This window comes from Protopterus annectens, chromosome 4.part0 (assembly GCF_019279795.1).
Source record: "Protopterus annectens isolate FY-2018-M chromosome 4.part0, PAN1.0, whole genome shotgun sequence".
NCBI lineage: Eukaryota > Metazoa > Chordata > Ceratodontiformes > Protopteridae > Protopterus > Protopterus annectens.
Window position 1 is genome coordinate 1,801,484,501 of NC_056733.1, and position 23,908 is coordinate 1,801,508,408.

A 23,908-nucleotide genomic window follows, 5' to 3' on the forward strand; every position below is an offset into this window, starting at 1 on the left:
ACAGCATAAACATCCATGTAATGTTAATAAGGACAGCATGACCTCACTCATCCTGTCCCAGTAAGCAGCGTCCATACTTCTACTCATGTACTTTACTTATGAAGCAGTGTCCCACCACTCACTTCACATATAATTTATTGAATCACATATCCAACCATATAAGTCAGAACAGCGTGACCTTACTCATCTTGACCCAGTAAGCAGCGTCCATACCTCCACTCACTTACTTTACTTACGAAGCAGTGTCCAACAACTCACTTCATATACCATTTGTTTAACTACACCTCCAACCAAAGCAGTGTCCTTACCTCCACTCACTTATATTTATCATTTAAACATCTTATACCAGAGGGGGAACAGAAGAGAGCAAGCCTGTCTATCTTCTCTGCCCACCAACCTGACCAGTCTGTTCCCCCTCTCTCCTACCAGAATTTCAACAACCTAACCACACATATCAAAAAGGAAGGGGTGGTTTAGCCAAACATCGTTCAGTGTACCCATCTTTTCTAAACCCAAGTGGATCCCTCTCAGCTACCCCAAAAGCCCTGTCTTATGAGCACCGACAGCCACCACTTGACTAACGGTTAAAGCAATGATCCCTTTCCCAATACTAAAATAATAACCGTATCTTTTGCATAACATCTATATACTAACTAACTTCTCACTCATTCCAACTACCAATATTAACCTCGTAATGAGCCCCGGGATATTACTGCCCTAGGCAACACCAAAACATTAAACCCAATGCCACATGAAACCACGCAAGGGCAATTGCCTACCATCATCTTAACAGCAGCTTTATAACATAAAGTCCAAAAACAATCCTGCCATCCTTCCAATTATCTAGTACCAGCGTAGCACAGAACGACCATCCTACTTTTGTTAACCCTCAAAACACTTCCAAAATGACTACATACAACCATAACATAAATGCTACAGAAACTGTAACCTCTTGAACTCCATATCCCAACACCAATCCCCACATCAAACTCCATCCTGACAATAGTCAAAGTCCATCCATCTTCCATCTCAACCTACCCTGACCCTTCAAACCAATGACCACTAACTAAAATTAAATCATTCAACCTTGTCATTCATGCTACTGAAGTAATTGTAGCTACATCCTCCTGACAAACTGAACTGTTTTATCTAGGTGTCAAGCCTGTCAAATAACTAAATTTTTCCATCAAAATTTCTCCCATCGAATGGCTATAACCCACACTAGTAAACTAGTCTAACTCTACCATATGTTTGACTTATAAGAGGTGACCCAAAATCCTGCAGCAAGCCTTCAACCTTAATGCAATGTGATACACCCCTGCAAATAGACAACACAACTCATCCTACTGTCATCTTACACAACTGAAATGAACATTAATCTCCAACACCTGCTAAACCTACTCGATGTTAAATTGAAACTACAGATACTCAGCATCCCCAATTGTCCCTCCGTCCTATCATCTACCAACCACAACCCCCCAAATTATGCCGCCAAACCCCACACCTCCTGTAAAATGCATAAATAAAATGCAAATGCCCATGACCAGCCCTATCCATCTGCTGCAAGGGCTATCTCAGTGAATTAGCCCCAAGGCAACACAATGGTAAACTACACCAACTTATTAACTCCTACCCAAACAACCCACTTAAACTGGCCAACATGAAACTTCAGTAGCCAATAACTCCCCAAAAAAGCCACTTTTGAAACAAAACACACCTGCCTCATATATCTATCCCTCTACCCAAAAACAGGATGGGTGACTGTAAATTCACACCAGGGTTCCACCCTTAACCTGCGAAGGACACTAGGGGCCGTATGTGGAAATAAGAAATTTAACTTGACTAGCCTACAAGAGCCCTAAAACCATTAACCTCAGCTTCCCATGCTACTATGATTGTTGTGATCCTACCCCACCTGTAAACCCCAAACTCCCTATACACCACTCCCAGCCCTGCATTACCTTGACACAAACATACCTCCCTCTGCAACCCCATTGTGCACCACTCCAACAATCCAAATGCACACAAGAAGAATCCATTCCTTTCAAAGTCTTTTATTATGGCACTGCCCACTCACAGCACACCTATCTTTGACCTCCTTGTGCACCACACAAGTGACCGGGACATCCATTGAAACAGGCTCCATCACTTCCAATTCCTCCTCCTTCGGGTCACCAACTGCAGTCCACTAAATTCTGCACCTCCGCAATCTGCAAAAGAAAACAAGATTAATCACCTTGCCTTACCAGAATTGAAAGAACGATGAACCTCAGACCCTACCCTTTGTGTCTTTTCAGCAAACACTTTCTCACTATGAACCCCCCTTTACCATCTACATTATGTTATCTGTCAGATATGAGAACCCCTAATTTAAAAAAAAAGGGGGATACCACCCTGGCACCTAAACCCCTGTGCTTCAATCTATAGCCACCTGATATAATCCAACATGCACACAGTAATGACAGTAAGATGGTATGATGCCCAAACATACCCTAAAAGTAGCTTAGGAATGTTTATGTTCACCAATGTACCCAGCCATAGCTCTCTTAGAGAAGAAATCTGGACAAAGCCATAAATAAATGGGACCAAGGGACAAAATATAAGAACAATTCCTAAGTCTTGCTCTTACAAAATTAGAACTGGGTAGGATAACAGGTTTGCATTATCTTGAAGATAATTATTTAGTACAACCCGTACTGCCATTACTTCACCCTACAGCTTATGTGTTTCTGTGGCAGGCAACTACAAATACTTCTAGCAGAAGACCCATACCTCCCAACCTGTTAGGGCAGGAAGCCTGTCTCAATGAAAAAAACGAAGGCCCAAAATAAGGCCACCTTTCAATATAATACTACATTTATCCAATCATCAAAATTGTGCAGTCTGCAGTCTGACATGCCATTTTATCCTCACTCTCAGCCACCCACTCCAGTGCCTTCCTCTTTTCCTCTTTATTGGCAAATATGCTCACTTTGTGCTGTTTCTGAAAAATAAAATAAAATGGATAGTCCCTGCTACCCTGAGACAGCAGATCTAAACAAACTGCATTTAAATCTTTCCTCAAATCCCAACCAAAGCTTATAGAACAATGGTTAACTTATTTATTTATAGCATAATGGTTAACTTAGTTAGATCACATTACTCCTTTTACATTTATAACAAATAAATTGAATGCATGCTAAAATGAAATAAATGGAGTTGCAGCCTTTCAGTGTTTTGCCCTGACAAGTACATTAACATTATAGCCCTACAGCTCTAAAAGCAGGCCAATATATGACATCAGGTAATGCTTCTACAACTTCCTTCTAATAAATTCTAAATAAAAGTGCACCGCTAAGCTGTATCTGTAGCTGATATATACGTATGTCCTACTAGTGTACCCTTTTTTAATGTATACTACTGGGGTTCCCACTGTGTAGTTAGAATGTAACTGATTTTTAGAACTGCAAGAATTTAGGAGAGATTATGGGGAACACTGACATTGCCTTTTCCTTGGAAGGAATTCCTCTTTTTCAAGGTATAGTGATTGTCGAGCTTGTATATGTAAGTGGAAAGGGAACAGACCTCCCCTCTGAAAGGGCAAGGGTCTTGCTCCTCTGCCACAAAACACTTTCAATGTGAAGCAATGACTTTTGTTCACTGCAATTGTGTTAAATTACACTTACAGAGTTCTGGGTGCAGACATTTTGTTTACTTTGTATGTTAGAGTATGCATGTTCTCCTCATGTTAGTAGGGTATCTATGCGTTCTTCCATTAACCCTTAATTGGCATTTGGAGTATCTTTGGTTTGTGATTGTGGTACTGAAAAAAAAGGGGCCAAGGGCCATCTTGCTTACTTCGTTAATAAATAAAAAATAAATAAGTGAATAATGTTGATAAATTCAATAGTGAATATTTGTTTTTTGATGATAATTGAATTTATATTATACGTGATGTTAAGAAACATTGCTTAATATATACTGGGTTATCAAAATGGAAGTGAATGCAAGAGATAAACTGTTAATACAATATTAACTAAATTGCTGGCATCAGTTTTGGTTATACAAAACATACTCCCCCTTATTACAAGTGCCCTTGAAAAGCCACCAATAAAGCATGACTACTAGGTACCACAGGTTAGCAGTAGTAAGAATTTACTGAATGGTAGGAAGCCTGAATCAGGAAAAGCCACCAATAATGCACACCGATGAACAAACCCTTCCAATCAAGCAATGGATCAGCCCATCAAGCACCATGCATCTAGGACCAAACAGCCAGTCATACACATGTATATATATTTTATTTATATCTGTCTCCCCTTACCAGATGCTCCTTGTTTTTTTTTTTTGGAATAATTATCTGTGCTCCACGGCATGTCTTGCCCTCCCCCATCAGCCATCCTACTCACTGCACATGTGTGGAAGCAGCTGTTACTCACAGGTACCTCAAAGCCCATGAAATTATCACTGAGCTGGCCACTGGAAAACCAATACCAGGAGTCAGTATTTCACCACTGCGAGCCTTCCCAGCCCACCGAGACAGAGCATCCTACCTGTTATAAAAAGTCTATACAACATTCCAGCATACCAGACTTACCCTGCTTCACCAGCACAAGCATCTGTGGAAAACAGGACCCATGGGAAGTACCCACACTGTCCCAATAAATACTGCCATAGAAAGCTGGGTGATGCTACATGCACACCAACAACAAACCAACTGAGGGGAAAATGACCACAATCCTGTATAACAGCTGTGTAAGCTGTACTGCGACTCAGCAACACTAATGATAAAACCAGGAGAAAAGCCATCCCAATGCCAACAACAATAATCAAGCACCACCATGCTCAACTTGAACCAAACGAAAACAGCACCATCAAAAATCAAGTAATAACCACAATCTTGCACAACAACCGCAGCAGCTGCAAACACGACCATTGCTCCCCTTGATTCATCCCTCCACCTCCCCTTCTACTCTGGAACTGCACCCATGGGAAGAAAGACCAATGAGCCATCATGCAAGGAAAGCAAGCCAAACACCCCCCCATGTCAGCAGTGCCTCCGACAATTAAACAGATAAGGAACAACACTGCACCTTACATTTGAAGCTATGCATACAACAATTCAGCTAACAAGATTTAATGCACAGAGCACATCTGCAACATATACTGTACCGGGTAAGAAGAAACTGTAGAAAGAAGAACAAACCTGCTTTCCTCCTCATACTCTTATTGAGCCTTTCTTCTCACTGGTCATGATTATTTCTTTGGGGCTAGATTTTTTTGCATGGGAAAACTGTCACAATGGCCAACTCCCAATACTGCAACACAACTCTCAGGTGGTAACCGCTCAAAGCAGTAAACCCCCACTCTTCTACTTCAACCTCTTGCTTTCTGCGATTACTGGCAGAGCAGAACCAGAATACCAACAGCAGGACATAACACCCGCATCACCGGGCAACCACTGAAAGAGTAACCTGAAAGAGTAGCCAAAAGGCAACCAGGAAAACCACTCACAACAAACCTCTCATACCAGATAATGGGTCTCCATACAAGCACTACACCAACTCTGATTAACCTGACTCATACAACGAAAAAACCACCAGTAACCCAATACCTACCTGTTCCACAGAGATACCTACAGGTCGTCTCAAACTTATACTTAACTTAGCAAGTTCACTCCAAAATATGAACCCTTACCCAGCTACACTAGTCTAAACCCCTTAAGCTCCTCACCCTTACCTAATTTCCTCCCAATCATCCCTCCTTCCCATCTAACCCTTTCATCCCCCCACCCTCTTAACTCCCACTAATATTTTTATCTAACCCCCTTCTGAAGATGTCCCTGGACAAATCGGTTTGCTACCAAACCTCATTTATTAACGTTTAATGAAATCACTGCATTTTTGTCCTCTAGACACCAGAACTTCATCAGACATAATACCATTACAAATTCTGTTCTTAATTACCCTAATCCCATCACCAAAACAATTAATCCAATAAAACAATTAATTCATCTTAAAATTCATTCTCAAGCTACCCAAGTTCCTACTGTGGAGAACAAGGACGTAAGTAGTCATACAAAACATCCTAATCAGACCTCCCAACCATCCTGAATTACTTGGTTTTTACTGAGTTTTGGGGTCCCAATAATGGGGTGCCATGATTCCCAAGTGGCACCCCATCATTTCCGATTTTTTCCATTTATTTCTTAGACTTTTTAATTTCTGCGCTTTCAGAACTGACATCATCACGTGTGCGATGACATCAGCTCCGTCAGCCTGTCAGAACTAAGCTCAAGGGACGTGAGTGGGAGCGCGTCTGTTTGAAATGAATACTGGGACTGCGCCGTTAAGCCATTTCAAGGAGTTGTTTGTGCCATGGATTAGTTTTACAACTGCCAGATGGGTTCCGGGCAGAATGCGGAGTTGTTGTGCAGCTTGCTTTGGATTAGTTTTACAACTGCTAGATGGGTTCCGGGCAGAAAGCTGAGTTGCCGCTCAGCTTGCTTTGGAAATTTGGATTTATTTGGTTTTACAACTGCCAGATGGGTTCCAGCAGAACACGGAGTTGCCAGCTGCCACACAGCTTGCTTTGCTTTAAGGTACCTAACTGAAAGTGTGTGTGTTCAGTATTACAGTGTGATGTTTTAATCAGGTGGATAGGCCTTGTTCTAGTTTTAGTTTTAGTTTATTTTCAATATGAGTGATGAAAGAGTTTGTTCTGTAAATCATCATGCTATAGTGTCTACATATAGAATAATAGGAGTTTGATGGGTCATACAGTAATTTAATAATGAATATGGAAAAAAATGGGAAATAAAACAGATCTTGCAGGACTCATTTTGTAAGGATAGTGTGGAGTCTGACTGTATTTTGAAGTGCCTGTCCTCAAAGAAGGATTTGAAGCATTGTTGATTCAGACATTTAATAGAGTTTTTAATAGTTGGGTATGAGTGACTAAATGTGAGGTTGATGTGCATTGTCCCTTATCTGTTTTACATAATGTCATCTGCAAAAGTGTAAAGGGAGGTCATAAGACAATTTTTATAAGTATTCAGTGATTTGGTTGTAGATTATTTTTCTTGTATTTTTTTCCAGGGGTGGACACACTGAAGTTAGGCAGAAGTCTTCAGTCAAATAAATAAATCAATAAAAAGCAATGGTCACTAACAGCAGGCAGAAGGATAGAGATGTTGGATAGTGAGTTTGGAATATTTGTTGTTCTTGCATCTATCATGGAGTGACTTCTGTTTTAAAGTTTGGTATCCGGTAATCTTTAGCCACTGGAGTAAGGCTCTAGGAGGTAAAATATCCATAATTCCTGTACTGGCAGGATTGAGAAGGTTTAGCTTTAAGTACACAAAGAAAGATAGTTGTTTGTGGATTTTTATTTTGTTTAGCATGTTATTTATTAAAGTAGAAAATTTGTTTTGGTTACCTAGACAAGATATGTGGTAAGTATGAGGGAAGGATTGTGCCAAAGCTGTTTGCCAGACATCTGGGGTGATAGTCATTCTCCCTGAGGTTTGGACTTTGATAGAAGCACTGATATTACTTTTTAAAAGGAGTAATGATCCACTGCCTACTCATTTCCCAGTCCTAGCTTGACTTTGCAAAGTTCAAGTGTTAAGGGTGTCTGTTTAACTCAATATTTGGTGACTTTAAGAATATCTGGAGTTTGGGTGGTTAAGAAAGTATAGAGTTGTAATTGGAAAAAAGTGCAAGACGCTGTGCAAGATGCCTATGGCTTACACTACTGTCATTCTATTTATATATTTGCACTTTTATGATGGAAATGTTCTTAACTGGGCAGTTTTTGTCATTATTGGTTCATGCATTTTGTTTCATTGCCTACTGGAAAAATGTTCAAACAATACACTTAAAATGCAAGTGTGTGTGTGGAAGTAGACTTTTATGATGGAAATGTTTTGAATTGGGCAGTTTTGTCATTATTGGTTCATGCATTTTGTTTCATTGCCTACTGGAAAAATGTTCAAACTATAAATTTAAAATGCACTCTAAGTTAACAACTCTAACAAGTGTGCTGTATTATACAAGGAATATAATTTAATAGTCAGGAAGGTGTATCAAAGAATGCATGTGTGTTTCTTGTTTTGTGTGCATGGGCCTATGATTTGACAACAGCTCAAAGGTAATCTTTATCCACCACTGGCCAGATGCACTTTCTTTGGATGTGGTGTGGGTTTCAATGCTGTTTCAATGAATGTGAATTTCAAGGGCAGAGAAGTTTTAATGCCAAGTCTATTTTCATTGTAAGACAGTATTGCTTTATTTAGCAGATACCTATTTTTGTTTGTGCATTGTGCTATAAAATGTAAAAATAAAATCCAAATAATCATTCTAGAAGTAAAGCAGTATGCACACATTAGTGTTTATGATAAATGGGGTGAAACAGACAGGTAATGGGACATTGGGATGCTGCAGGGGGACTCTGGTGCCATATTTTGGTTGTTTGTTATTCAGTTTGCATTTGAAAGTTATCCCACAATTCATTGGAGTGGGTGGGGTTATGTAATTATGTATGCAAATTTTACATTAATCAGCGTACAGATTTGTACCTATTTTTCATGGGCCTTGTCCAGATTTTTGATGATTCCAGGTTGAGAGGTATGATCCTAATACTAACATCTCTTATTTATAATAACACAAACTATAATAATATATATATATATATATATATATATATATATATTTATATATATATATATATAACATATTTGCTGGTAGAATATTTATGGAGATATTAAAGTTCTTTTAAATAGTTAAACACTCAACAATTCTAGCAAAAATATGTAAATGTTTGCAAACAAGAACTTTTTTCTATGAAACTTGTATTAAATGGAGATGATATCCTCTTATTTAATGCAGATAAACTGCATGTCAAACTACAGGATAAATTGCAGTCAGACATTAATGAATTATTTTTTGGACCTCCAAAAATAAACTAAGAAACATAATCTTTCAGTGTTTGATTCCTCTTCCAAAAGCTTTCCGCAATTAGATAATTGTTTCTTAAGGACCCCCAGGAAGTCTCAAACTGAAATAACCATTGGTACTGTACAAGTACAAGCAAACTCAGGTAATGGCAATAATCACCAAGATAAAAGGAAATGTATGCAATACAGCTAGAAATGTAGTGCAGTCATCTCCCTCATCTATAATTATACTGCTTTGAAGGCTGTTTGAGGTCTGAGAGCCATGGAGTTTAAGAACCCTGTTAAATAAAATGATCCTCCAAATAAGCAAAACAGACATCTGGGTCTAATAACTAATCCTAAACTCAAAATATAATTGAATAAAAACAAAACCCACAACCTCAGTGAACAGCTGAATAATCTCAAAATATACACTAATAAAGTTGTATGCAAGACCCTGGGACAATTAAAAGTATGTTACAGATGTTCTCGTACACATAGTAAGAAAAGCAAAAGCAACTGTCCGTATATCAAAATAAGAACTGAGCCTTCCTAAAATAGTCATCCAATTTAGAACTACAAAGCTACTGCAAACCCTTATCAGCAAACTCTGCAGGTTTATTTTCCTTGCTGACCAATGAACACATCACAGTCTCACATGTTCCCAGTTACAGCCAGGGCAACTTCTCTTTTGTACACCTTTACCTTTAGACATAAAATAGAGAGACTGCCCCCTGTCATTGTCTGAAATATCCGTTGGAGGAGAACAAGTGTACTTCCTCAGAGTTTATGATGTTGCCTCATTAATCAAAATACAACTGGGATAGTCACAGGAGAGAGAGAGAGAGAGAGAGAGAGAGAGAGAGAGAGAGAGAGAGAGAGAGCATTTACCTAATATTTATTTATTTATTTTATATTTGATAACCGGGGGTGTCTGAGCTGAAAAGGCCCTTTTTCAGCAGAGGCCCGGGGAGAAAAGCTCCACACAAAAAAATAATTACAGATACATTTAGATATTCAGACATGATCAGTATAAACACAAATTACAACAGACATGTTTTTACAGTGGTATACTGTAAATATAAAAATAAACATGAAAAAAGTAAAAAGAAATATGACCAGCCTACTACAATCAATTGCTTGCAGAAGTAAGAAATTGACAGGCATTGCACAGCTTTCAAACCAAATTAAAAGAACACCTAATTAAAGCAAATGCATAACTTCAGTACACAACTTGTAATATAGCATATTTCGCTTACCCCACCACTGTAAGAGTAATCTGGGCAGCTGCATACTCAAACTGAAAAAAATACATCACCATGCTTAATACTGGAAATATTGTCTTTAATAGGGTCTATATTACATAGTCAAAGTTTAATAATTTCGAACATGGAATGTTCAAACCATCCTGTTTGAAGTAAAAAAAACTTTGACTATGGATAAAAAAAAAAGAAAGAAAACAAAATAAACTGTTGTAAGCAGGGGCAAGCCCCCCTGCACCCCACACCCCCTGCTACTTAAATATACCAACTTCGAGATTGCACCACATTGAACAAAATGGAAGCCTCCCCTTATGGAAATTTCTGCTGAAATGCTCAAACTTCTGTAAATTCGAACTTATGGTCTCGACCATAAGAGGTTCGAACTTGCAGAAGTTCGACTATCTGATAGGAACCCTCTTTAATAGTATACTATTGTATTTTATTTTATTATCTGTGTGTCCAACTGTCTCTTTACTTTTTGCATGATAGTACTGACTTTTACTTTTTATTTATAATTGTAGTGTTTTAGGTATACTGGAATGGAATTACATGTTTTGAAACATAGTGAGCATAGAGGGACTCATCAGCAATATTGTTAGGCTTTGTGACTGTTAGACTGGATTTGGTTTTGACTGCAAGTCCCTAACTGTAGAGTATGGTTGGATGGTATTGTGTAATGTAGATGGGTGGTGAGTAGTGAGGTGTAGGTTTAGTAGTTAGGGAATTCTAACCAGTTTAGGGTTTTTAGAGGTAAAACAGTGGAATGTAGGGAACACTGATGGTAAATTTGGCTATTTTGTTAAAGTAGGTATCTAATGTTGCTGTAAGGGTGGAATTCAGTTTTGTTAGAATAATTTGGTGATGCCTAGAGAAAGTAAGAAACTAAGAAAGAAACCAAAGCATTTATATCTGCATCAGTGAGGTAACATTCACTTCTCTATAGTGAACCTTGTTTTTGGTGGGGTTTTTTTAACGGCTTGAAGACTATGGTGGTCAGATATGCCAAATTATTACTCCCATGAGTTTAGTTTGTTTTACTATATTGATTTTACTGTTATTTATGTAGGTCACATTGAATGTCATTGTTTTCATTACTGTATTGTTTGGCTGTGAATAACATTAGCTTTTTATTTTGGGGTGGAATCAGGAGGAGAGAAGCATTGGCAATCTAAAATTCAATGGAAGTGAAGGCATCTTGTGTAATTTTCTGTAGCTTTTGTGGGGTAGGTACTGAAAATATTAAGGGAGAATCATCGTCATATTGTATTACAGTGGGACTTTCAGAGGCAGAGTGAAGATTATTTATAAAGATGTTAAATAAGACAAGCCCAAGGACTGAAACTCATGGACACCAACAGAGAAAAGCTGAAAGGAGGAGTACTCTTGTTGTCCATAGGATAGTTTGCTATGCAACCATATGAGGGGAGAGTGGCTAGGGTCAAGTGAGGAGAGTTGATTGATGAATTTGATAAGATACAGTATTAAAAGCCTTGGAAAGATACAGAAAGAGAGAGAAGATTAGATTTTTGTTGAAAATTAGGAGAGGAGTTACAGTGCTGAGGCATCATCAGAAACTATGTTGGGTCTTTGAGAGGAGATTATTACTCGTGATATGGTTCACAAGTTGGGTTTTGATGCATACTTCAAGGGTTATGGATAATGGTGTCAAAATGGCAATGGTTCTGTAATTAGTAAATTCAGTTGAGCTTCCTGCTTTATGTAGACAGATGATTTAGGACCTTTTCCAGATGAGTGAGACATAGTTTTCAGACACAGAGAGGTTAATAAGGATGAAGATGAGATATGTCAGAGTACCTGCTGCGATTTTTATGTATTCTGCTTGTAGGCTGTCAGCAGCATGTGGTCAGCTTTAGTTTTTGTAGGAGTTTTCAGATGGTGGAGGTGGGGGCAGAGTGAAAGTCTAGTGTTGGGGAATGTTTTCTTGTGGTTTAGAAATGAGAAGAAGGGGAGTAAGGATTAATTTACAGAAGTAACAGGACAGACTGTTAAACTGGCAAGCTATGGAGACAGTAGTTTTATTTGTAGTTGGAGAGGGCTGGATATTTTACCTGGATTTTGAAGATTCTTTATTGTTGATCAGAATTATTGTGTATGAAGTTGTTGTAGTAGGATTTCTTGTCTAGTTAGATTTATCATATGAAGTTTTGGAAGTTGTTCTGTATTTAATTTTTATACAATTTTTACAGGTTTTGTCTCTGTGTAGCAAAAGTAGTCTAGTCTGTTTAATTAGTCAAGGTACTGTAACTGATTTGACTGCTTTTATGCTTATTGGTGTTTTATCATTTAATATATTAAGGAAGGTAAGGTGACAAGGCTTCAGAGAGTGGCAGTATTTTTAATACATTTCAAATATAGTCAGATAAGACAGAGATAAAGTAAAGTTAGAGGTATTGCACATTTAGATATATAGTACCTGCATACCTCTCAACTTCTTAGGCAAGAAATCTGGACAAAGCCACAAATAATGGGGAACAAAGGGACAAAAAATATGGACACTTTTTAAATATTGCTCTTATAAACTTAGAAAGTTGGTAGAATAAAAGGTTTTGCATTAGCGTGAATTTTCTGAAGGATATGAAGTCTAAAAATCAAAAATGTCTGCCATTGTTATCTGACTTCAGTCCTCAATGACTTGCCAGAAACTATCATTTTATGAGGATCAGACCAAAAATGTGAGTCAAAAATCTGGACATTCTGCAAAAATCTGGACAGTTGAGAGCTATCATTACCTGCTTAATATTGTTTGGTTGTTGTATTAGTTCTCTTAAATATTACCTATTTGATTAAATGATATAGAAATCTTTCAATAATGTTTGAGTTTCTGAATAAGAAATACAACAAAGCAAGCATGGTGACACATCTGAATCCTTACTTTTAATGCCCAGGATCTGTCTGACTGCCACTGACTGCTAATATGCAAGTTAGGCATAACCTATTCAGTTGGTCCACGGTCTCTTCTTAGCATCTTTTGGACCCTTTCATGTAGTTTATAACTCTCTCCGTTATTTCCCATTTTTCTCTTCAGGTAACTTCCATTGATAATTCTGCCTGAACATGACAGAAGTTATACAGAGATACCAAGAAAAAGTGAGATATCAGCATTCTAAAATGCCCACTGCGGCACCACTTAGGGAAACATCCCCTGTTCTAACTGTAGCAGAGGTATAGAATGCAGCAGTACACCATGTTTGCCTATCTCTGTGGTAGCCTGGGAGTTCCAATCAGATTGCAACTATTCTCCTCCATGGACTGAGGACACTTACTCCAAGAATGAAAGGTTGCACTTAGCACTAAGACCATTTATTTTCTTAGCTAAATAAATAATAACATGAACAAGCAACTTGATTCTGGCTTTCACTCTTGTATATAAATAAGCAAAATGGTAAGCCTGATGGAAATACTTTTTAGGTCCTTTAAGGGGTATGATAAAGTTTGTTTATACTTTTGTCAGAGCTAAGATGTTGATCCCAGTAAACAGGAAATGCCCATCCAGGAAAATCAAAGTGTCCACATCTCCCAGTAAAAGTGTTTTATATTCCACCTTCTCGATTAATGCCCACCTTTAGCCAACAGAGTTATAGTGCACGACTCTTCCTATACATTAGAAAGTTCGATAGGTCCCAAGCTAATAATACCTGCCCTTTCCCTGGGGATCTGCCTCATGGAATACCCCTCCTTCAGAAATTACCTCTATCCAAGACCTTAACAATTGTGAGAAACAACAATCATCTTACAGAGGAATGCAAATGGAACTGCTTTAAAAAACAAATCTTACAGCCCTGTCACTGTACTCTGTATCCAACAGACTGTAAGAGGTCACCTGCATCTGGTATACAAGGTATCCTCTGACCCAATACAGATGCACTTACTGCATATCAGAAATCAAATGGCATCAGAAATACTGAGTTTAGGTTCATAGGGTCATAAGTGAGTACTAGGCTAATGGCCCTGGAGCCAACACAAGCCTAGCCCAAGAATATACCCAGATGTCCTGTTGTCAGATGTTAGTTCCCTGTACCCTTATTAAGCAAGGCTGTTGAAATGATCCCTGGGGTGAATTTCCTGTTCCCCATCCATTTATCAAGATTTTTCTTGAAGAGGGCCAGTGAGGTGCTCTGCTTGGCATGAATGAGGAGTATATTCTAGAGTATGGGTTGTCTCTGAGTTAGGAACCTGTCTCTCTAGCAGATTCTGTTTATTGTGGTGATGAGGTTGAGGTCCTTGGACCGTGTGGTGCAGAGGGATTGGGTCTTTTTCAGATGAAGCATGTCTAGTAACACCGGGTCTGACATGGTTTTGTATGCCAAGCAGAGATCACCTCTAAGTAGGCGATATGAGATGGAGTATAGCTGTAGTTTTCTGAGTCTGTATAGGGCAAGTGTTTGAGCCCTAGGAGCATTTTTTGAGGAATTTCTGTAGCCTCTCCAATTGTTGCAAGTGTCTAGTGAGGTACATACCAAATGGGGATTTTTCTACTCTATAATGGGTCTAATGAGGGATGAGTAGAGAGGGATTATGACCTCCTTCTTCCTGGATGATAAGCCCTTTGTAATGTGGTGTGCCACACAGAAGGACTTTCTAACTACAGTGGCCACATGGTTGTCGAAGGAGAGGTTGCTATCCACTTGTGTCCCTAGATCTCTTATCACACCTTGGGAGTTGAGAGGGCTACCATCAATATGGTAGTTTATGGGTATCATGTTTTTCCTGAAGGGGATAACAATGCACTTTTTGGCATTGAGCTTAAGACCATGGTTCCAGCATGAGTCGTTGGTGTCAGTGAGGCCTTTTTGTAGGATGTCAACATCAGCTTGAGAGTCAATAATGGCTCTTAGTTTGAAGTCATCTGCAAACTTGGTCAACCAGAGTCCTTTGGTTTTGGCCTGAACTTCAGACAAGTATATAGGAGATATCCAAGAGAGGACCCAGGACCGATCCTTGTGGGACACCACTTGTGACTGCCCAGTAGTCGGATTTGGAGTCCGCTATTTTCACCATGTGGGTTCTGTTCATGAGCCAGTTGGTTACCCATCTTATGATGCAGGGGTTGATGCTTAGGTTGGTTAGTCTGTCAATGATCCCTGAGTGGGTGATAGTGTCGAAAGCCTTGGCCAGATCAAGGTAGGCTGTATGGACGGCCTTGCTTTCGTCGACCTCTCTGGTGACAGATTAGAAGAAGTCTATCAGGTTGAGCAGACATGATCTGCCCTTCAGAAACCCAAACTGTGAAGGATCCAGGGTTTGAAGGTTCCCTAAATCCTTATTTATGAGGTCCATTATGCTGTGCTCCATGGCTTTACAGATCAGGCTTGTTAGGCTGATGGGGCAGTTTAGGAATTTAAACCTCTTCTGTAACATCAACAGAATGGTTTTGAGGGACAGCTATATCTCACAGAGGATACCACTGATCTGGAACAGACTCCTCATCCACATAAAAGAAAGTTCATCCTTGTCCATATTCAAGAACAACTTGGCTCTATAGATGGGAAACAGAAAATTTAGGACAACTATTTTACTACTAATGGAAAGAGGCAGCTGCTAAATGCTTTGTTCCATTCATGGGTCCCCTCAAATTATCTATGATATGACCCAAGTTATTCTCAGTAGGGGTTATATATAATTTTTGACCATGGGAAGTTCAATTTCTAACTAAATGCAATAGGTTAATTCAAGCACAAAAAAGGGAAATTGGCTAGGCTTAAAATGGTGCACAAGTTAGCCTGGTACTTACCTACAAATCTATGAACCTGTAAGAACAATGATTATATGGTAATTTCTCAATTTTTACATTACAATTAACTTATACTATATTGTTATATTTATAATGTGTGAGTATCATACTATTGTATTTGTCTAAATGTACCGGTCATATTTATGTTATGCTTTAATTTGACTAGTTTTAAGTCTAATGTTTTGTGTTGCTTTGTGGCCTGAGATGAGATTGAAAAGAGTTTTATACGAGTCCTCTGACCCAGTTAACAAACTCAAAATAAATACATTTTCAAACATGGTGCAATAACACTGACAACTCATATTTTCGGCTGGCGATGTTTCTAAAATGTACTTCTCACAAAACAGTGCTGATGACAGTCATATCTCATAATTTATAGGTTGTCAAACAATACACAAAAGCAACCATATCAGCTGCTACAAGGTCTAGTATGTAGAGCAGAAGTGTTTACATTAGGAAAAAAACGTCTTACGTTTTTACTGCATAAATCACCTCTGAGACCATGCCCAAAGAGTTATACTTGGAGGTCACATCTTAGAGAACACTGAAATAGAAAAAGGCAGGTCAAACATTACCAGAAACAGTATAGGTTATGCATGCCAGATCATTCATTATGAGAAGTGGCATACGATATCTGAATCCTGAATGACCAAAACAAGATGGGAGAGACTGCAGTTATGACCTGGTTATTAAACACATAAGTGTGATATAGGGATACGTATTTAAAAAATATACCTTTTTAACAACTCATTATGCAAACAAATGGTAAAATTGTTTCTTAATGTCCTAGAAATATAGCAAAATCTCTAAAAACAAGCAGCGGAAAGACTGTTCAACTGGGAAATAAAAATGTGGTGCATTTTAATTACTGCAGATAGTTAAAAGAGATGTTAAGCACAGTCTCCAATATTCATTAGAGATGGAGGTTAAAGGAATGGACCTATTATTCAACGTGTTAGCAAATTAAAGTCTTTTTATGCAAATTTATAATACATGTAACAGCTGTGTCCTATTTCTATTTGCCTCGTTTTAGTAAACAAACAAGGAAGAAGTGCATTCATTCTACCTATTAGATATAACATGCTTGGGACTGCATTTTACATTTAACTTATTTTATCCTTTTTCCAATTAAAAATAATTGTCATTGTTTTATATGTTTTACTAAAAGTTGTTAAGTTTTAAAAATGTTTACTATTATGTTTCAGAATCTATTAAACTGGTATGCAATTTTAACTGAAAATACAACTTTTTGTTTCATGTCTAGTGGCAAAATGAAACAGTTTTAATTACAACAGCTCAAGGCAACACACAGAGATATGAAACTAAATAAACAGGTCTGAGGGTATGAACAATAAGACAGATTCCAGAATCTCATTCACAAAGTTCTCAGCCATAACAATCACTTCAGAAAGGCTAAAAAATCCACAATGTTCAGATCTCAGTGGCAGTAAAATCCACATACGGATGCAAAAATATGTTTAATCCAAGGCAGATACTTTAGCATCTACCCGACTTATCATAGCTACATGGTCACACACATCCTTGGGCAATAGGGCACATGCATTTCCCAAAGTGGCACTTCCACTAAATCACAATCCCTGGAGAAAGTACACCTTCTGGGATGTTTTAATAATTACACTTCTAACTCAGAACACAATAACATATGATTAATATTTTCCAGAGGTGCTGGGTTCATTTCAACTGCAATGACTGTTTTTTTTTTTTTTTTTTGTTATGCGAGGAACCTTAACAAAATAATTCAGATTGATATCTCTCTACAATAAGCACAGTACGGGACTGATGGGCAATCTTGTAATATTCCAGCATGCTTCCATCAATGAAATGACTTGCAATAAAGTCTAAATGCAGGTAAACAAACCAAAAGTTTTGGACCTTCTCAGACAACATTCATTACTTGTGATGAACAATCATTAAAATACAGAAAAATAATAATAAACTGAGACTACAATTTTACCGTGCAATCCATTGAGCTTTAATTTTGCAAACACTGCATGTTTCCTGCAAAAGAACATGACATTTTCATATGCAATTGTCTCTTTGCAGTCATACCATAAACAGAACTGACTCAGTCTTACCTTAACTGTGAATGCTTGGGGGTTGCAATACCATATCCTTTTGAATCCAAGTTGCCGCCAACTTTTAATGTGTCACATGGTTTCCTCTGTTCAATATATTCATTCATTGTGGATTCAAGTAGATAAGCATATTTCCCTTTAGATTTTCTTACTCGATTTACACCTTCTTCTGTCTGTTTGACAAAGACCGATGGCTCAGCTGACTTCATGTAAGTCCACATTTTTTCAAAGACTGCAATTTTTGATCTCTGCAAGGTAGGGAGAAGAAAAGTAATTGTGAATGACTACAAAATGTTAAATGTATTAATATTACAGTAATGTCAATATTCATTCTATTCTAGTGCTAGTGTATGTTCATTAATTTTATCATAGCCTGTAACACTTTGACTGTGAGGAGATTGAGTAAAAGAAGTACAACAGTATACATTTACAGCAAAAGTTACAGTTACATTAATGTTTATAGGCTCTAAATAATGTACATGACTTAATTTCTAAGTAACTGACATGAATGAATAAACAGTACATATTTATATCCACAAATCTGGATCACAGATAGTCAGTGGTTTATATATCAGGTCTTCCAGACAAAAGTATATTATGTCCCTATCATTTAGCGTACTGACTCATACTTTCAGGTCATGTTAAAGGCAGTTGAACGGGTTTTCTCAGTGAGATTTACATACAAAAGGAAGAGGACAGTATAGAGTTGTGATGTCGTGATGCAATATATAGCATAATTAAAGAGTATGTCTGAATCATAAAAGGCAAGAACGAGTTTACAGAGCTTTAATTATTACTTAGAAAAAAAACAATTTTCAGTTACAAAACTACATACCATACAGTGTGCACAAGCTACAACAAATATAACTATATATGTGCATCAGTCACTGCTGAATACTCATGTCAGGCAGTCTATATGACACTTATAAAACAAGTAATGTCTGGTTTTGCTTTTAGCTGCTGAAAAAGAGATTGCATTATTGGTCTAAAAGAAAAGCCCTGAAGAACTGATACTGAATATAATGCATTTTTAAGAAAATTGTTGTTTCTTGCCCAATTTATTTATTTTTTCTTATACATATAATTCAAATTACTATGTTGGGAATATACAAATGTTAAGGAGTCTAAAACGTCCCATCAGAAATGCACACATATGCAAAAGTTATATGATGCTGTAATGCATCATTTGATGACCACCACACACAATTAAAAACTACCATCAGGGCATTATCAAGTAGATATCTTTAGATAACATAAAGCATTATGACTGAATCACTAATCATGACCAATTTGTTATTTTCAGAAAATGGTTCCATGAAATTCAACTCAAGGCCAAATCTCAAGATGTGAATTTCCTGAAATCCATATGAGAGCACACACCATGATGACTGACTAGACCATAATTCTGTGTAGTAAGCATGGATTTTATGCATCTCTACTGTATTAATTACAAAGTATCTAACAGCTATAAAAATGTAGCACACCATACAGTCACATGAATACAAACTAAAAGCAAAGTTTATTTTGTGTTCTTCATATGGGGGTTTACAGTACAATACAGATGTGACCTGCCATGGACTAATAGTAGTTTCTGGAATGAAAATGTATTGATTCATGTGACTGCATGCTTAAATGCTTGAATGATGAATGTAGCAATACAGTTTTACAGTAGAAGGAAATTGTCTGCATTCATTAAAACATATCACAATGTACTGAATATGTATCCTCACAAATAAATATGCCTGTTTTTTCTGTTCCATTGCCCATCGCTGACTACAGCAGTTAAGCTACTTGCAAGTTTAGCATCTGTTGGTAAAAGGATTAGGTCTGAAAAAGAGAGCCTGAGCAAGCAGTGGCTTGTCAATCTACATAATTTAGTAGTTTACAAGCTTTTTTTTTCTGGACAAAAAAGGTTGTTATATGGACCCCTCCCTCAACATATCATTCATTCTCTACAAAGGTTTAAAAAGGCTGATTCCTTGAACCTCTGTTCTTGATAATTTTTCATTTCAGTGGTAAATAGAATAAAACACTACCACAGGGGCTTGCCAGACATTTTAGTATGATGCTGATGTAGCAGTTTTTATTAATTAATCTAACTATTTGAAATAAATACTAACCCTCAACAGTGTTTAAAATAGAAGATAAACCAGTGATACTCGACCAATTCCAAACAAGATACAAAACTTGGTTCACTGGTAAAGGAACGGTGTCAGGTCCCACAAAGTCACACCAAGGCTGGGTCAAAGAACACACTTCCTTTAATATTAATTCAAGTTGAGTGCTTTCATCTACATACAGTAGACTTCATCAGAACACCATGTCCTAATACATTACTGTTTAAATAGTAACAACCTTCTAATCACATACCAGCATCAATTAACCTCATTAATATTCAAAAATTCTAAAATCAATTAACCATACAAATGAACTTGATTAAAAAAATTTAAAGATAAAACCTTTGAAATCGCATAAGTAAAATTTCATATGATGGAATGTATAAATAAATACACTAATGCAATATACAGTTATAAAAAGTAGGTGAAAATATATATAACAATACATGAAAATGTATATACAAATATATACAAAAATAAATATCAATGGGAAACTTTAATAAAATATACAGCTATATTACCTAACTAAACATATGTTTCTATATTGCAATAAATAGCTTTGTTATATGTAGCTTGTGCCCCCATGTATGCAAACCTTGCCCTATTAGATTGGGGGGATGAATATATTTTTAAAAACAATGTGTGGTGCCAGTCCATTTGTTGTTATGTTAGATTTCTGGATGATATATTCATGTTTTGGACTGGTACTGTGGATGACATTGTCAACTTTGTGGAGTATCTTAAGTCCAGCACATACCTAAAATTCACATACAATTTCAATAATATGGGAATCCCTTATCTTGATACCTATGTTTATTTTACAACAGGAGGGTTTCAATCTAAAATATACAGAAAGGAGACTTTCAGTAACTCTTATTTAGAGGTCTCTAGCAAGCACCCCAGAAGTGAAAAGAGAAGCATTATTAAAGGACAGTGCATCAGAGCTGCTAGAATTACTTCAGATTATATGGAGATGGTAAGAGAGATTGAGAATATTGGAAGCATGTTCAGAGAGAGGGGATATCCCAATGAACTTATCAAAGACATTACATGGTATGTTAAAAGTGAGTGGGGAAAACGTACAAGCCCCTGTTTGGTGCTGGCAAGGACACTATTAATGGACCCATTAATACACTAGTTGTGGATGAGACAAAGAAATTCAATATAGCATGTATATTACAATACAATCCCTCTGTTAAGGAAGTGAAGAATATTATACAGAGGAATTGGAATATTTTGAGGTGTGAAGATGGGGTGCACAATAAATTAGGGGACGTACTTCATTTTGTGTATAAAACGGGACCGAATCTTAAAACAAATATACAAATCAGTGTTACTCATGGGGAGAAAGGAAAGAACAAAATAGAGGATACAAGCAAATGCGGACACTGTAATCAGTGCCATGCAGTTAGGGACATGCTTACCCTCACCCTAGGCAACACTAACAAAACACTGATAAGGTTTAAGAAGGGAAATTGCCAGACCCAACATGTGGTGTATCTTGCCACCTGCACCAATTGTTCCAGTTTTATGTAGGAAAAACGGATAGACGACTGAGGAACTGTATTTATAACCATTTGTATAGTATAAGAAAAAATTTGGAAACCTGTAACACTTGTGATACTTTTAAATTTGCCATATTAGAATATGTTAGGCTTAACCCCAGAGGGGGAAATGTGAAAGCCAAGCTGGGGGAGAGGGAAGTAAAATGGCAAATTTTATTGAATGCAGCTACCCCCCATGGATTAAATGAATGTATTTCCACCAAACCCTTATTATGTTCCTGAATTGGTTCTTTCCTTTATATACAAAATAAGAATTTTTAACTTCTAAACATATAATATTTATATATTACTTATAACAAGGCTATTTTTTGCAATATAGAAACATATGTTTAGTTAGGTAATATAGCTGTATATTCTATTACTGTTTCCCATTGATATTTATTTTTGTATATATTTGTATACACATTTTTATGTATTGTTATATATATTTTCACCTACTTTTTATAACTGTATATCGCATTAGTGTATTTATTTATACATTCCATCATATGAAATTTTACTTATGTGATTTCAAAGGTTTTAACTTTAAATTTTATTAATCAAGTTAATTTGTATGTTTAATTGATTTTAGAATTTTTTAATATTAATGAGGTTAATTGATGCTGGGATGTGACTGGAAGGTTGTTACTATTTAAACAGTAATGTATTAGGACATGGTGTTCTGATTTAGTCTACTGCATGTAGATAATAGCGCTCAACCTGAATTAATATTAAAGGAAGTGTATTATTTGACCCAGCCTTGGTGTGACTTTGTGGGACCTGACACTGTTTCTTTACCAGTGAATCGTGTTTTGTATCTTGTTTGGAAGTGTTTAAAATAGATTCAGAAATTGCCAGTATGTCTAAAAGTATTCTAAATGCTGCAGAGACAATGATAGTGATGTCATGAAAGGTCTCCTAATTCTAAAATTTGAAGATAACCTAAAGACAATGTCACTTTTGAGGTTTTCCAATCTATTACGCTTCCTGATTTTATCACCCACCATCTAATGTTTGACCATGACATATAATAAGCCATCCTGAAAGATATTCAGAAAACAGGTCTTCTTTACAGAGCTTTTCAATTTTTGACTGACTTTATTAGTGCTGCTATATAAATAGAACTCTTCTAATGGGAAAGCACTTGCACTGAAAGCAAGTCTTTTGGAATTATTGTTTTTAAAAAGAACAAGTCCTAGAGCAATACCAACACTTCAGCATCTATAAATGTTCTAATTTTGAGCTCACATAACATTACTGGCATGGTGAAACCTGCTTTAACAGTGTTAGCTGTCCAACTGCATGAATGTAACCTTACATTGCCAATTTACCTTCAGTACCTATCAAAGTGTATAAAAACTATATCCAACAATTTGAAACAGCGCAGCCAACAGAATATTTATCTATCTACCTATATATATAATATATATATATATATATACACACACACACACACACACACACACACACACACACACACACACACCTCTTTCTCTCATATATATATATATGTGTGTGTATATGTATATGTATGTATGCGCGCGCATGTGTATGTATGTATGTATGTATGTATATATATATATATATATATATATATATATATATATATATATATATATATATATACATACACACATTTTTTGTTAATGTGAACTGCTACCAAATACATACTCTGAATATATGCCACCATTTACAAAAAAGCTACTCAATGAAAGCAGTCCAATGAAATAACACGTGAACCATGAACCATGGACAGAGGATCACCCAGAAGCAGTGGGGCTGGTGACTTCAAATCAAAGGGGGGCTGCAGGAGACAGCTGAATGGGTGGAGTCAATGGGAAGGGTGGGGCCAACTTGAAAGGGGTGGAGCTATGTTCAACACCAAAAAAACTGGGACTTTAATTAAATACACTGCCCTGGGTGCCAAACCACCACAATGAGAGTCCAATCAAGACAAAACGAAGTGGAGAAGAAAACAAATATATCAATATGACAGCTTACTTAATATGTAGATGGAAACAAAAAGGTTGTGAGACATGAAAAAAATAAATTACTTTTTAAATACTTTACTAGAATGCCAGTCAAAATCAAGTATAAAAAAAAAACAAGCAGCACTTCACTTTTCCTTGCACTGCATTTCTAATTATAATTTATATTTAGCTTTATAAAAGTACCAAGTAACATGCTGAAAGTAGCAATCTCTGTGATACCCCCACTTGTAAA

The 23,908-nt window shown here is 36.9% G+C and overlaps 1 protein-coding gene across 4 annotated transcripts in view; it reads right to left on the reverse strand.

The window, feature by feature from the left end:
• Positions 1-23,908, reverse strand: part of GRIA1 (glutamate ionotropic receptor AMPA type subunit 1) — a 2,520,544-nt gene that overhangs the window by 238,866 nt on the left and 2,257,770 nt on the right. For all 4 annotated transcript variants that reach the window (XM_044069490.1, XM_044069489.1, XM_044069493.1 and 1 more), the window contains exon 13: positions 18,025-18,272. In XM_044069490.1, the coding sequence (XP_043925425.1) occupies positions 18,025-18,272 (248 nt within the window). The remainder of the gene's footprint in view (positions 1-18,024; positions 18,273-23,908) is intronic.